Source organism: Lycorma delicatula, chromosome 7 (assembly GCF_047948215.1).
Source record: "Lycorma delicatula isolate Av1 chromosome 7, ASM4794821v1, whole genome shotgun sequence".
NCBI lineage: Eukaryota > Metazoa > Arthropoda > Insecta > Hemiptera > Fulgoridae > Lycorma > Lycorma delicatula.
Genome location: NC_134461.1, coordinates 52,806,129 through 52,824,027, shown reverse-complemented (window position 1 = coordinate 52,824,027; position 17,899 = coordinate 52,806,129). Strand labels below are relative to the sequence as shown.

At 32.0% G+C, this 17,899-nt stretch overlaps 1 protein-coding gene across 11 annotated transcripts in view; it reads right to left on the bottom strand.

The window, feature by feature from the left end:
- Nucleotides 1-17,899, bottom strand: part of lap (phosphatidylinositol-binding clathrin assembly protein lap) — a 333,775-nt gene that overhangs the window by 81,578 nt on the left and 234,298 nt on the right. For all 11 annotated transcript variants that reach the window (XM_075371951.1, XM_075371949.1, XM_075371943.1 and 8 more), the window contains exon 2: nt 1,384-1,526. In XM_075371951.1, coding sequence (XP_075228066.1) covers nt 1,384-1,526 — 143 coding nt within the window. The remainder of the gene's footprint in view (nt 1-1,383; nt 1,527-17,899) is intronic.

The following is a 17,899-nucleotide window of genomic DNA, read 5'->3' as shown; positions in this document are numbered from 1 at the left end:
TGTATGTTTGATTTATGACACCGTGAGCAATTGACATAGGAGATTTTTAATGTAAATTAATATACATACAGTGGCTTCAAAACATTAGCTGGAAATAATCTCAAAAAAACTGTGTATTTTCCTTCAGCAGATGCACATTACTGGCATCAATTAATTTTTGGAAACATTTCTGGAGAAATTTTTCACCTCTTCACCACATCAGTGGTAATCTCATCGACATCATTTTATTGTTTTCATACCAAAACGGATAACAAATGAGTAAACAATACAACTCTGTTGATGATAAGTTCAGTGGAAGATTACTATTTTATATAGAAGAAATCAGCTGATCCAAAAAAAAATTTCAAAAATATTATAATTATCATATTTATAATGACTAGAAAAACGTTTTCCATTTCCGATATGTTTTATAATCATCCCTACACAATAAAATATATAGCACACCACTTCTTTTTAAACAATGATCATAAACTATTAATTTCCACTGTAAACGAATACTCACTCCGCAACAGATCCAGCTGTTGTGATGAGATCTGAAAAAATTCCCTAGATTGCTCTGAACTAAAACTCCAGTACCAAAGTATAGACAGCAAATCTAATGGCACATTCCAACACCTTGCGTTTCTACAAATATTATAATTAACTAGCATTCATACTTCACAGACATCAAGAATAATAATTAAGTTATAAATCCATCCATCTCTATTTTTTATCAAAATAAGTAAATAGCATCTTCTTTTAAATCATAAAAAGGAAGTTTTAAGGAAAAACAGAAAAGAACCTTATTCAGGAATCTACTAAAACATTTATAACAACATTTAAAGATACCATTGTATATGATTTAATTATAAACTTTTATTTTAACCTCCAGATATTACTTCAGAGGATGAGATGAATGACAATTTTTTTAGTGTGTGAAATGCCATGCCTGACTGGAATTTGAACTTGGGACCACTGGAAAAGCCAAGACAATACCACTTATAAACAACCTACAAACGATTTTATATTGTTCAAACAAGTTAAAACAACACAAACAGCAACAGTTAGAAAGACCCAACAGATGGGGAAAATCATGAGTTAGCTAGTACTTACAAAATTAAACAAATTAAAAGAAGCAGAACTTATACATATATAAATATGTGTGTATGTGTATGTGTATATGTATATATATATATATATATATATATATATATATATATATATATATATATATATATATATATGTGTGTGTGTGTGTGTGTGTGTGTGTGTGTGTGTGTGTGTGTGTGTGTGTGTGTGTGTGTGTGTGTGTGTGTGTGTGTGTGTGTGCATGTGTGTAAAATAATAACTTATCTAATAAGTCTATATTTAAATTTCTACATTCAAAGAGGATCAAACATTTACCTCATTTCCATAACACATCATATGATGAACTGTGATAAGTGCTTTGAAGACAACAACCCAATTTGTATTCTGAGATCGTTCTATCAGTAAATTTGCTAGCTGTGGAATTGAGACGTTTGGCTCATTTGTACAGTGAATCAAATCTGAAACAAATAAATAAAACTATCTATATAAAAAAATTACAAGTAAATGTGCTTAAAAAACAAACATATTTAACTAAAAATAAATGACTGTTTGACAAATAGAATAAAAAGCAAACTGTAATTGAATACTTAGAATGAATAACAGTAATACTTATTTAGTTAATGATTTTAGTAAGTATAGTTCTTGATTATGAGTAGTTCTAAAAAGATAACCAAAATCATCAGGATCGCTCTATTTTTTCCATCCAAGAGGATTTAATCTCTTAATTTCAAATTTAATATTAATTTTCACCATAAATTATCTGAAGTTACATTAGAAATTTTGTAACACAAAATATCTATTTTCATTTGGTCACATTTTGAATATATTATCATTGTTAATACGTTGTTATACATTACTGACAAACAATGTAAATAAATTATCTAACTGAAAAGCGGCAAATATTCAAGCCTCATTCCGACCCACTGAAAAGCAAATATACTGTAGGCAATAACTTGATAGTTTACATCTAGTAAATTACCTAACTACCTCAGGTTTAATTAACTTAATGTGTTTCATGGAAATTTGCTTGCTTCGTAAACCTTTATATCAATACCCAATTCGTCTCTATACCCAACAAGAAACTGTAAATCTTTAAAGGAAAAGTATAAAATTAAAAGAAGTACACAAATCACAAGAAAGTGAAATAAGCTAAAAGGTAATTTCAAAATTCAATATTTAAATCTTATCCTTATAATTACTTGTTTTCAATGGGTATTATTCATCAGAAAGTATTATTTGTGCTTTATACAAAATACAGATGCTGAGTAAAAACAGATATGGATTAAAAATAGTTTAGCAGGAAGGTGCACAACTTAAGTATATTCAGTAATTATTCTTTTCCGAAATCATAATTCTGGGTTTTTTAATACAAACAATCTGACATACACGTACAGTGTGTCTTTAAACAATGAACCTAAGTGTACTTTTAGAAGATGTTTAAGCAAATTTAAAAAAAAAAAAACTTGCGCAATAAGACAGACTTTCATTAATTTAATTTGGTTTTTATATATATATTTTTACTTCCTTGTACGAAGTAGAGGAAGTATTGTGACCGCGAAAAATTTCTGTTTTCAGATTTCAACGGAAATACCCATTTTGACTAGTTTCGGCGTGATGTCATCTAGTTGTACACCTTCCCTTGTGACTGTAATAGACTGGACCAAATGTGTCCAAAAAAGCCCAAAATCCAAAAAAAATTGGATTTTGGACTTTTTCTTAACTGCAGTAATAATCCCTCATTGAGAGGTTTTCAATGATATATCATAAGTGGTTCTTATTTTATTGGTTCCAGAGTTATAGCCAAATGAAATATTTGGATATTACAAGGGGAAGGCACATCGGTTCGAATCAGACATATTATTTATATATATATATATATATATATATATATATATATATATATATATATATATTTTAGCTTTTATTTTGTTTAATTTAAATATATTGCTTTATTTTAAATTATTAACCTCTGATTGTATAAACATTTTTACAATAAATAATACGAGGCTCGGCTGATAAATTTTGCACACTAGCGTGCTACACGGAGACAAAAGGTACTATCGATTTGGGCGTAGCAGCACATGATAGCCAAAATTCCCCTCTACAAAGCTGCGATAATGCGTTGAAATCCGTTGACCGGTTTGGTTTCAGTAGCAGTTAAAATGGAGTCAAGTACGGCTAATATTCAACACGGTTAAAACAGCGCCCAGTAATCGAATTTTTAACAGCAGAAAAAGTGAATCCTACGAATATTTTTCATCATTTACAGGCGGTTTACGGTAGTGAAACTGTTGACAGGAGTACTGTAAATAGGTGGGAAAGTTGTTATGGTGACAATTGAGGACGCACCTCGCTGTGGACAACCAGTTTCTGTGACTGACTAGCAATATCGAAAGGAGGTGCGACGATTTGCTTCAAAGTGACCGGCGAATCACCCAGCAACGCATTGTTATTCAGTTAGGTATATCTAAAAAAACGAGTAGGCCATAATATCGAGAAATTGGGTTACCGTAGAATCTGTGCACGATGGGTACCGCGTAAACTCTCTCTGATGGCTCTCCGCAAGCTAAAGCTATTGAGCCTATTCCGCATCCGCCATTCTCGCCGGATTTGGCTCCGTCCACTTCTTCCCTCATCTCAAGAGGGATCTCCAAGGTAATCATTACATCACCGACGATGAGATGAAGGAAGTTGTGGCCACTTGGATCCGAGAAAGACCGCCAGAATTTTTCAGTGACGGAATGCAAAAACTTGTCACACGTTGGGCAAAGTGTATGTGTAAACAGGGGTTATATTGAAAAATAAATAATGAATTTTGTACGTAAGGTATTGTACTTAATTTTTTATTTCATTCCAATATCTCTTTTCATTCCCATACTACGTATTATGTGCAAAATTATCAACCGAGCCTCAATTCAATAATAATAATTTTAAAAAATCAGAAATTATTAGTGAAAAAAAATTTTATGTATTAATTCAAAAATATTTACAGAGGTTAATAATTATTAATAAATCAATATATTTAAATTAGAAAAAAATTTAACAAATATATGAATTGAAGTCGATTCGAACCGGTTACGAATCCGACACGTTCTCACTTACACCACATAACGACTTGAGCGAAGTGAAACAAAATTAATATATAAAATAATATAAAATTCTGATACGGACACTACAAAAAAAATGTGTTGCAATGTGGTGTCCACCACAATACAGGTGTAACTGTCAACTTATTAAAGAAAAGAACTGTGGGATCGTATCTCACTTTCAAATGAAATAAGTTTAAATGAAGTGCAGCAAAAAATGTGTATATGTAATTTAATAGGCGTACAAAGAACCACGTGGTACAAGAAACTCGCCTATTGGAACACAATAGTTCCAACCTGCAGTATCATAACGAACCACGCTTCTAACTTAACCTACTCAAATTTGTTCGACCTTAAATTGAGGGTAACTCAAAAAAGACTCAACCAATCTTCACCAAATTTTCACATACACAACTGAAATTGATCAAGCAGTTTTGAAGATTTCCTAGCAACAAAATTTGAACTTTAGAGGAGTATGGTATTTTCGTACTCGTCATACCTGAAAACGTAAAGGAAATTCATTTTCACCCCCAATCCCACCATGCAAACGAAAGTAATTTTTACTTTTCTTCAAAGTCTGTAAAAAGCATGATGAATGAGGACTGTAATTTTACATGTTGATAAAGTGTAGTATACATATTAATTTCATATGGGTCAAAATTATTGTGCGAGATAATTACTTATTGATTACGAATGCAAACTGGATGCTTAAAAATGAAAAAAAGCTTTTTTTCCCTACTCTCCTGAGCCCGACATACAATGAAGTAAAGCTGAGCCCATGGCAGTGACCTCTTTGAATTCTAAGGAGCCAAGCAGTAGGCAGTAGGTCCGGCATGCCAGGTCGGCCCCCGGTTGGTTCTTTTACATACCTGCCTCTAAACACCAGGGAAGAGGTAACCGGGCCCGATATGAGGCCCGGAACTCGGTCTTTTCGTATGTATGCCCCTAACCACCGGGAAGGAGAACCAGGCTCGACTAGGTCGCTCCCAAAACCCCAACCGGTGGCCGGGACTCTGTCTTTATTTTATCCCCACCTATTCTCCCATGGTTCCCAGCCGTTCACTGGACCCGGTATACCTAAGCATAACGCCCCCCGCGACTGGGGCTATCCACTCGTCTCTTAGCCACCATCCCCTTGGTACTCAACACTTCCGTTGCAAACGAATCCACCAGTCTCCAATTCTCTGACGAAGCCAACATGTATGGTACAAGGAGTCCGGGCGTCAAGCCAGTCACACCAGCCCTAGCAATGTAAAAAAAAAAGCTGGCAGAGTTGCATAACTTTTTCAATAAAACCTGGCATTCATTCTGATTTTCTTATACGAAACAGAAGTGAATATATGAATGAAAGAATAATCGGAAAACGGGGGATTTAAACTAATAGTCTGGTTTATTAACTGTAACTATTGTGCTCAATAAAAAAATAATTTAAAAATGTGTTTTTAAAAACTTACTTTTTACTTCTATCTCTTTATAGGAGTTTGATGAATATAACCATCAGAAAGAATATTAGCTACCTACCTACATAATTAAGTATTAATTAATTATGTGAAAAACTCACCGAACCCCTTCTGAGCAAAGGTTTGAGATATGGAACCCACGAGGTCCGTATCATTTTACTCCATGATAAAAATTTACTGGCATAATGCTCAATTTTTTCATAGAAATCATCATCCCAGCGTCAAATTTCATCCAAATCTTCCGCCAATTCAGGGCAATGCACGTACTATTTGAATTTCTTAATGCTAAGATTATATTTTTTGGTTAGTGAAAGGCATGAAACATCTACGTGCAATTTTGCCGACTTGCAAAATTTCACCCGCCTCATACTTTCCCTTATAGCTATACAATATAATATCTCCAGAAAACTTAAAAAGTAATGACGATTAAAAATAGGAAATTTATTCACTCGTACAATCTTTAAACATAAAGAGTAAACTGAAAATTCATGCTAATAAATACGCGTACTTATAAGAGTAAACAATTCGCAGAAATATTAAATCTGAAATTAAAAAAAAGAACCTGCATTTCACTAAATAGAATAATTTTTTATCCAATACAAAAAAGAAAAATTCTGATATCTATATTGATGAAATATCAAACTTATTAAAATGTTATTCGATAAAATCTTTAATATTCAATTGTCAGAAACGAAGTTACTTATATTTTGAAATATATGAAGGAAACCGGCAAAAGACTGAAATTAATTAAATACAGACACCCACTTACTTCATTTAATACATTCTCGCACATACAACGAGCATATACGCCAACATTTTACTAAATTTAAAATGGTTCTGTGTGGGTGTTGACGGAGAAACTGAAATTCAGAAATCGTTTCATGTAAAAATTTTTACTAATTAATTTTAACGGCCAAAAAAAGGAATATGTATAAATTGGGATCGCTGAATTTCCTTCATATATATTCTAATAAAAGTTTATTAAAGAGATAAGTGAAAAGAAATAACAGTTATTCTGTATATACAACTACCCGAAACTGTATAAATTGGGATCGCTGAATTTCCTTCATATATATTCTAATAAAAGTTTATTAAAGAGATAAGTGAAAGGAAATAACGGTTATTCTGTATATACAACTACCCGAAACACCAAATTCGAAATGTTAGATTGAAACAGAAGAAAATTAAAATTCAGGGGCAGGTTTATTTATGAAAATTTCATAAAAGTGTTTAATATACTCTCTAAATGGTATCTGGAATGAAATTATTTACATGCTAAAAATTGGCGAAGGAATAAAAAGTTTGCTTTAAGGATAACCTCTACTGAGTAATACACACTGCGCTTCCTCATTCGATATTTTAAAACATTAAACAGAATCAATCCCTTAATGTACAAGCTTATCACAAAAAATTGTATGACTGTAGATTAAATGTTGCCGAAACATAAAACACAACACAAGCCAAAAGTCCTCCTAGCGCACGCACGCATACATGACTATAAAAAGTTTTAATGCACACTTTTTTGAACTGGTGGGACCTCAACCCGTGAAGAAATATAAAATGCCGGGTAAAATGCAACTTTGATAGCAAAACACTTTCCTTTTTAGGTATTTATTAAACGATCTTTAAACGTATTACGATTTTTATATTTTTTTAATATTAACCGATTTTCGTGGCAGAGTGGTAGTAGCGTCCTAATTCTCATCCGGGAAGGTTCTAGGAGTTCAAATCCCGTACAAGCTTGGGATTTATTGTAGGTTACAGCATTCATTTATCTATTATAAACCAGTTCTCAATGAAAAGTCATGTTAAGAATTTCCGAACGAATTATTTATTCAACTATTTTCCATTTTTAAGTTATTATCTAAAACTCTCAAATCTCGTGTTTTGGCGGTTTTATGACATATTTTTCAATTATAAAAAAATTATTTTTCCCGCCATTTTGGAGGTCTTGCACTTCATTAAAAAAATCTGATGTGGTCACCACATGAATTCCTTGTACGCCTATTAAAAACATATACACATTTTTTGCTACACTTCATTTGAAACTGAGATACGATCCTATACAGTTCTTTAATAAAGAATTTTTTTCATTTTTTTTTTTGTTATTGAATTTATTTATTTATTTAATTTTTTATTGAATTTATTGTAAAAGTTTTTTTTTATAATCACAGGTTAATAATTATTAATAAAGCAACATATTTAAATTAAAAAACAGAAATAGTTAAAAAAAGGAAATTAAGTCGGATTTGAACCGATGTGCCTTACCCTTGAACGATCCAAATATTTCATTAGTTAAAATTTTATTTGGCTGTAACTCTGGAACCAATGAAAATAAGTACCACTTATGATATATCGTTAAAAAGCTCTCAATGAGGGCTTATTACTGAAGTTAAGAAAGGTAAAAAATCCAAATGTTGCTGGATTTTGGGCTTTTTTGGCTACTTTTGGATCAGTCGATTACAATCAAAAGAAGAGGTGCACAACTAGTTGATACAACAGTCAAATACAAAACCTCAACATCCTACGGCTAATCGTTTTTGAGTTATGCGAGATACATACGTACGTACAGACGTCACGCTGAAGCTAGTCAGAATGGATCCAGGGATGGTCAATTTGGATATTACCGTTGAAATCCGAAAACCGAAATTTTTCGCGATCACAATACTTCCTTTACTTCGTACGAGGAAGTAAAAATCGATATTTAGATATTTTAGTAAACATTACATTATTGCGTTTGAACTAAAATTGATCACTTTCAACGTAATTGTGGAATAATTATTACAAAAGTTTAATTTTGAGGTGAATCCGACGGCTGATCGCGGCCATTCGTGTATTTTTATAATCCTCTAACGATGCTTAATCCTAAATCGGAAATCAAAATCCCAGACAAAGAGTTTACACACATACATACTGAACTGTTTCTTTTTACCTATTTATTTTATTCACTGACACATGGTATAAAATTCCTTAGATCTAAGATTGGGAGAGTATCAAATCAGAACGGTGAACATAACTTAATATTATTTTCAGTAATTAATAGGTTCGCTGTCTTGTTTATATTTTTACATCTACCTATTTGATATCCCATTAATGCTGGATAGATCGATTCTTGATCTTGCTAATGGCGATGCATTTCAGTGTTGTGTATCTAGTTACGGATCGAGGAGTCCTACTTATAACCATCCTGCGTGATCTAAAATTGCAAGTAAAATTGTTTTTTTTTCCAGAAAGACAAATATCGTTAGAAAATTAGGTTACATATTATAAAAATTAAAGCTATCCCTAACGACGTCTCCCTAGTCGAGTTTATAGAAACAAATTTCACGAATTTGGCAATATAATCACTAATATTTTTGAAACTTACACACAACTATTTTCACAAATATCGTTACGTAACCCACAAAATTTCAAAACACTACACAAATCTTTTTAAAAATTTTATTTATTTAATACTAAACTTGATGTGAATTAGGTAATTTCGATTTATCGATTTGAAAAAATGATATACCGTCCGTGATTTTAGCTTATTCAATTTGTCACGTACAAAGCGTCACTAAGCCAATTAAAAGACGAATCGTTAATTTCTTAAAAACTAGTATACCTTACCGAAGTCTAAGGGTAAAAATAACTTACGATTCAAACCGCATTAACCTACTAATAGTTCGAGTGAAAAGAAACTTGCATTAACAAAAAAAAGGATACATTTTATAAATGCGACGGAATATTTTTGGTCGACAGCAATGATGTAAGACAGGGTATAGCCTTAAAAAAAGGAGTAAATTATAAACCTGTGGTCGCGTAAATGATCAACCTGTGTACTTCAAAATAGTATCATAATATTGGAACGGACATGATCCCACTAATGACGTCATTACAACCATTAAAGGCAATCAAGTAGTTATATTTCTAGTTACAGAGTAATCCGATTTAAATTTTCCTTCTTTCTCTCTAATAATGGCGTATTACATTACATTTTCTTTGTTACTACTATCACTGATATCGTACTTCTTTCTACACATTACTGAAATTCAAAAGAAATCGTAGATTTACTATTCTTCAAAGCGTGGTTCGGTATAAGATACCCGAAGTAATATTTTTAAGAAGACAAGTACTTAAAAATATTTAAATCTAAATAATTATACGAAGAATAAAGTCTGATTATTTTACTCAAACAGTATGACGGCGATCGGGTATAATAATTTCTACTGTAATAATAATAATAAACACAATAATAATCTAAAAACAGCGGGATAATAGGAAAAAACATACAAACAACACTGATTTTATATCGAAAAAAAGAAATGCAATTGCTGTCATGCTATTTGGATGATACTATATTTTATATCTACAGATATTGAAGTTGTGATAAAAATCAAAGTTACACTCCTCTAATTATGTAAAAGAAAATGCTTAAATAAATAATTATTAATGAATGAATTAGAATTTTTTAAATTCAAAAATTGAAAATAATTACAACCAAGTACTAATATGCCGCAACTAGAAGTAGCACGGATTGTTGTAAGACGGGATACGGGGAAAAGGCCTTAGTGAGAAAGCGCATGAGAAGCAAATACTCGTTCTAAAAGTATTATTATGTATGTAACATCTGAAGGCGGGTCAGTAGTGGCGCTTGGCATCCTTTCCGCTGCTCTTAACATCACTTAACATCAAATTTATTTTTCTACTTACATTTTGCGACTAATTCATAAAAACATAGCCAAATTTAGAACTAAATTTCCAGGACATGCCAATACTTAAAACAATTATTTTTTATAATTTTGCATATATAATTTATTTCTTAACCAGATCCCACACAGCTAAGAAACCGTATAACATATTTTTCACACAAATTAGGATTGTTAGGCTAGCTTACACCTATTGAATGCATAAAAGATAAGACGTATCACGTCCTAATACGGAGGTTTAAATCTTACTGTCAGTGACGGCTCGTAGCTAAAATTAGTGGGGGTGCTGCTCCAGAAAATTTTTTTCTGGACCTTTTCAAGGCCATAGTTAAAATTTTCTATAAAATAAAAGAACCGAAAAATAAAATATAATAGCTGTAAGCAGGATAATAGTCTAATTCTACACTTTATCACATTCAAGAATATGGTACACCGTTTTTAAGCACATTGTGCTTAAAAACCGTATTCGGTATAACCGAATAAACAATAAAATGCCAATACAGATAAAAATATCCGCTAAAAACACTCCAATAATCCAATGGTGCTTAATTTAAATTTCTATGTACACAAAAACAAATATATAATTAGTTTTTACTAATTACCTTCTCTTTTGCCCTTCCAGCGTGTTTTTTGACAGATTTGGCAATCAAAGAGCCCTTGCTTTCCGCCAACTTCTGATCACTACTGAAAAAAACAACTAAACCACTTTCATATTCCTTCCACCGACGAAGGCTGCGAGGATCTACCCACCGACTGCGATCACCACGAGGCTGCGAGGAGATAATATTCCCTCGCACCAACGCGTGCAGCTTCCTATGTGCGCATGCGCACAACAGCCGAACACCACGCCGCTGGAACTGTGAAGCGCACAGTTTTATGTAAAGATTTTTGTATTTTTTTCATAAACTGGGGGATGGCTACTGACAATAAGCTTAAGGATTATATATTTTACAAGTATAAAGAAAGAATTAAAGAAAAAAAGACTAATTATAATAAATGTTATCGATAATATCAAGTGGCAATAGAGGGTGCTGCATTTCCACAGTGCCTATACGCGAGTCGCCACTTACAGCACTAATTTTGTCACATGAGAACATCAATAGGCCTACAGTATTTCATAAGATTCAAAAAGCAGTGTACACGTTATAAAGTCAAGAAGATTTATTTTTATTTTACAGGAATGAGGAAATTATAATTCGGGTATACAGTAAGAATGTATGATTACATTAATGAGTCGATGTTTTTAAAAACAATTTAGTCTTTTCGTAACGGCATTAAGTAATGTATTAATGAGGAATTGCTCCTTTCGACATCTCTACAATCCGGCTGCACTACTTGTAAAATTGTATTATTAGAAATTAAAAAAAATGTCTGTACATAACTTTTAAAAACTTCATGGAAATAATGATATGTTTTTAGCAAGACTATTTGCAAAGTTAACCTTACACGCTACTATAACTTTCTCTTTCTACTTCATGTTCATTTTAACAACCATTCTTCAACACTGTAACTTAATTATTTTAGAAATACTTAAAGAATACTTGTAGACATACAGTAATCAAGTAATCGAATCAAAGAGCATAAAATAAAACTTATTTACAATCTGCACAACAATCACGTAACTTTACAATAACAGAAGAGGGTAGAAGGCAAGCTTACGAGTGTGAGATAAGGATGTAGTGTCTATTTTCGTTGGACTCTTTTATACATCGAGCAGTAAGAGAATTGAGAGAAAGGTTTTCTAACGTAGAAACACAATCAAATAAAAGAAAATGAATAAGTTATGGCGGGAATTAAAAATGAAATAGAAAAAATAAATACCTAGATTTCGTGAATTCAATGTACAAAGTTTGTTTTAACATATATATATATATATATATATATATATATATATAAGATAACATATATATAACATATATATATATATATATATATATATATATATATATATATATATATATATATATAAGATAACATATATATATATATATATATATATATATATATATAGAGAGAGAGAGAGAGAGAGAGAGGTAGAAATAATTAAAACCAATGGAATTTAACAGAAATGAGGATTAATGGAGTTAAACATTTTATTAGTAAACGTAATGTACCCGAATATTAAACAGTACTGTTATTGTTTCAATAAAATTAGAAATTAAAGAAATCAAAACAGAATGACAAAAACAAACGAGCTTCGGGAAGAAAGAGATCTGTTACAACGAAACACGAACAATTGTAGACGGAAAACAAAATAAAGAACAGAGGTTGTTGAAATGCGAAGATGGCTGGCATATATACATTAGGTGCCATAACCTAAGAGTTTTAGCAACCTAAGATGTACGTCACTCATTCCAAACCAAACTTACTAGAAAAGCAAGGAAAGCAATGGTCTTGAATCGTATTATTCAATCATCCGATAAACGGTTGCATATCAGCTCTCCAAACCTTTCGAAATGCAGGTGATGTTCAACACTACAAGACATCTTCACTTTAGTCATCACAGGGGATACGTTTAGAGAAAGTAATTCTAACCGGTATCATATCTCGGATGCTTTACATCCGTGTAACCGGAAGAAAAACTGCAAAGGAGACCAATGGTATAAAGAAATAAATAAATTAAAACCTTCTGTTGGAGAAAAAATGCTTAGTTTCCAATCACCAGCTAGTCGATAAATACCAAATTAAGCTATAAAGAATAATGAAATTTGTACCACATTTTTTGTATAAAGAAATACTAATCAAGGTAAGTCTCTGGGGTGAATAACACTAACATTCACTCAAAAAAATTCAGTTAAATTGAAAATAGAGTTGTATAAAAGGTAAAACTGTAAAGGAAAACAAATATTAAAATAAATAAAGCAAGTATTTAGGGATGTTAAAAACGAATAAAATACGAAAGAAATGAGTGTTGAGACACAGTTCCTGACGATTCACACAGCTCCTGGCTGTTCAATCGGCTCCGTACCGATTCACACAGCTCTTGACTGTTCACTCGGCTCTCCCGTTAAAGCCCATCAGGGCTAGGAACCGGGGGGTTGGTGTGGCGACCGAAAGCGTCACAAGGCGGGTGACTTCCCCTACGGGGTTGGGTTCACTCGGCTCCGTACCGCTCACACAGCTCCTGGCGGTTCGCTCGGTTCCATCCACACTATATAAGCCAGCTCCGCACTAGTACAGAGTGTCCAATACAAAACGCAACCCATCAATCACTCATCCATGAAATTTCAAAAGTCAAGCTTACTCCCCTACTCGTTACTGAAATGGACTCGTCCAACATATGAACATCGCGGCGACGCAGTAAAACACTACCGATAGTAACAACAATGCAATCATAACGTTCAGTGTATTGCTAGAGACAAGATGGTGTTTTCGCTAGATGAAAGTGTTTTCATTGTTAAGTCATACTTCAGAACGAAATCAGCGGTTGCAGTGCAAGATTTGTTTGGCCATAAGTACCCAGATAAACCAGTTCCTAACAAAACATCAGTATTAAGGTTAGTTGAAAAATTTAGAGAGACTGGTTCTGTTAATAACAAGGAACACAAAAGATCTGCGTCAGTGTTGAATATCACTGAAATCAAAGACCCATTACTCACCTCGCCAAATACATCGATCAGACGTTTGTCTGCTGAAATTAATTTGTCTAAATCAACTGTTAATCGGGCCACCAAACAATTACAATTACGACCTTATCGCATTCAAACGGTTCATCAACTTCTTGAGCCCGACAAAGAAAAACGGTTACAATATTGTCAACGGTTCCGTCGATTTCTGCGTGAGGGAATTAACGTTATGGATTCATTATTTTTCACAGATGAAGCACGGTTTCATTTGGATGGCTACGTAAACAACCAAAACAGTAGAATTTGGAGTGCTGAAAATCCCCACCGTTTATCACGAAAAACAATTACACCCGCAGAAGTTGGGCGTGTGGTGCGCGATATCGCGGAAGAAAATAATCGGTCCTATTTTTTTCGAATACACCAATAATGCAGAACGATATCAGGACATTTTATTTCAGTTCATTGCACTCTTGAGAAGATAAAGACAGACACTGCTGGCTACAACATGACGGTGCGACATCGCACTACGCAGGTTCAACTTCTGATTTCGTTGAGGAATTCTTTGGTAATCGTGTTATCGGTCGAGGCTTGTGGCCACCAAGATCCCCAGATTTGACTGCGGTGGATTTTTTTCTACGGGGTTACCTCACAGAAAAAGCCTACAGCAACAAACCACGAACACTTGAAAGTCAACATTGAACAAACTGTATTAAATATCCAGCCACAAACTTTGAAAAAAGTTGCAAGAAACGCTGTAAAAAGAATTGAAGCTTGTATTCAAGAAGATGGCGGCCACTTCCAACATTTACTCTAAATGTAAGGTAATGGATAGTAATAATAAAAATTACAATTACATTTACACATACCTTTTTATTATTTCAATATCTACCAATATAAGGTTGGGTTGCGTTTTATATGGGCACCTGTATCAGGCAGTCTCGGTCCATCATTTGAAGACATATTGTTTTGTTACAACTCATCATTATATATATATATATATATATATATATATATATGTATAACTTTTTAAGTATTCAAATGAATCAGCAAATAATCAACTATATAAATAATTAAACCTAACCGAGATACTTCACCAAGACGGAAATTATTTCATAAATCAGAATAAAACAACAGAACGAAATTGAAAACTGCATCAAACAGATCATATATTCACGAAAAAAAATTTAATATCCGTGGAATAATATAGCAAACTACGTATTTTAGTGTATAAGGCTTGAATATTATCAAATGAAATGTACGGACGGTACTTTTTTGTAGTACTATACAGAACTCATTTAAAACTTATCTCGATTGAAAACAATTCTTTAAAACTCCCTCCATATAACAATCAACAGTAGTAAATAAAACTCGTTATCCGCTCTTGAATGTGTGGTATACATGAAGAAAAGTAAATATAAAATTTAAAAAATAAAAAATGTAAGCACTCTTCTTAATTTATCTTCTTTTTTTTTGTTTCTTAATCTCTCTTTGGTCTTTGTCAATTCCTTAAGCTTTGATTCAAACTTTCGCTGAGGAATATCCCATATCTTTCTACAAATATATATTGTAATCGATGAATTACTTTTCCGTTTTTTAATGCAATCAACGGAATAGATGTTCTAAAAGATGTTCCCCCTTTTTAACTTAACAAATGAAACCGTTTTTTTCGAAATTAGCTTCCATTCAAACGTGAATAAACGTAATTATTTATTTCTTTCAAAACAACTGGCCTTAAAAAAAAAAAAAAATTACGATACTATTTCAAAAACAGATATAAATTAAAGGAATCCCGGTACTTTTTCGTTTCTCTCCTTTTAATGTTTGCAAGTTTTTCACCTGGAAATAATTCAAAATAGCTGGAAATACTGATATTAATAATTACCAGGTTGGACAAATAACCCAATAACCCGATATAACCATTTATATTATTTTAGAACCAACCAACTGTATTTATTTATTTTATAAATATAATCTAACCAACGCTCTTTCTAAGCTCTTTTTTATTAGTTATAAATACAACTTAACCTACGCTCACTTTGCTCGCTAACCTCGACTAATTAACAGTAATATTTTGATTATTTAAATAATAAATAATTGCAATAATTTATTTTTTATTTTTTTTTGTTTAACCTCCGGAACCACCGTAAGGTATTACTTCAGAGGATGTGTGAGGATGATATGTATGAATGTAAATGTAGTCTTGTACAGTCTCAGATTGACCATTCCTGGAGATGTGTGTAGTTAATTGAAAACCAATTACCAAAGAACACCGGTATCCACAACTAGTATTCAAATCCGTATAAACAACCTGGTAATTGTTAATATCAATATTTCCTTCTATTAAAGTTATTTACAGGTGAATAACTTGCTAAGTTTTCATTTGGGGGGGAGAAACGAAAAAGTACAAAATTCCCATTCTATATTATTCCAACAGATTATTAATTAAAAATAACTGGTAAAACTTTATTTATTACAGTAGACACTGCGATTCAATTAAATAACAAGTTTGTAACCGCTGTGAAAATAATTTTTATTGCTTTGCTTATTTATTTGTCTAATATAACGTCCTAAGGAACGAAACGAAAATAGTTACAGATAGATAAGATTAAAAATGAAATTACATAAATTAATGTTAATAAAATATTAAAATAATTTACCCGATACCATAAACCATCTCAAATTTTATTTCATTGTTACAGACATTAAAAAAAAAAAAATTGTACGCGATTAAATACGAAATTTATAATAAAAACAGTTTCACTCAAATTAAAACACAGAGCAGTTAACATAACGTTTCATACCTGTTTAAACAGATTAGACGATACACAACACATCACCATTACTTTACCATTACATTGCCTGTATTAGTTCACTTCTATCAGCAAAGCAGTCAATTTAATATTTAAACAAAAGCGTATACGCAAGTTAAAATATTTCGATTATTAAGCCTCAATAATACTCGATGTGTACATTTAATCCATTTCAATTTATGCCCTTTGGGACTCAAACTACTACGCTTAATGTCAATACCCTTTATATACGAATAACGTAACAAAAAAAAATCTGAAGTAAATGGGAAATTTTAATAACACCTCTTATTTTTGAATATCGGAATTATTTTAGAAAAGGTTTACAAGGCAAAATATTTATCGGGTTACTTGTTATAATAAACACCACTTTTGGTGTGACATATTAAAACTAATAAGAATTTAAAGGATAAAATTAATTATATTTTTAAAAAGGAAAAAATATTTTAATTTACTATTTATAAGAAAACCAATTTTTTTTAACCCACCGGATTGGTTTAGTGGTAAACTCGTCGTCGTAAATCAGTTGATTTCGAAGTCGAAGTTCCCAGGTTCAAATCCTAATAATGATAGTTACTTTTATTCGGATTTGAATACTAGAATCGTGGATTCTTTGGTGGTTGGGTTTCAATTAAACACACGTCTCACAAGCAGTCGACCTGGGTTTGTTTAAGACTACAAATTTGCTTGTATAGTTACACTGATAAGTCGCTAATGACTTTAATTGTTGATGCGACTATAAATAAAGGTTTTATTTTTTATGCGACTATAAACGTATTTTAGAAAATATTTCAGTTATTCTGATGGTCAAAAAACTGTTGTTCTGCAGAATTAAAATTCTCTCTTCTACTTCTGTCGCCAAAAAAATATTCACATGATGTACACATTTTTTTTTTTTTAGAACAAAAGTTTAATTACACTATTATTAAATAAACAATATAAAATCAAGTGAATTGAAATCGGTCAGTAGTAAAACACACAAAGTGGTGATCATATAAAAAAACTATCTTCAAAAAGATGAATAATTTTACTAGTACGAATTTTAATTTGAACTAATAAGCTTTTCATTAAGCCAGATATATTTTATTACATCCCTGACCCAGCCATACTCACTACCTTATCACACTTCTAGGATCAGACGCCAAACTACAATAGCATGAATGGTCCCCCATACATAGTAGTCACAGTGTCAAATTAGAAATTTTTGGTCCAGCCAAACAAACC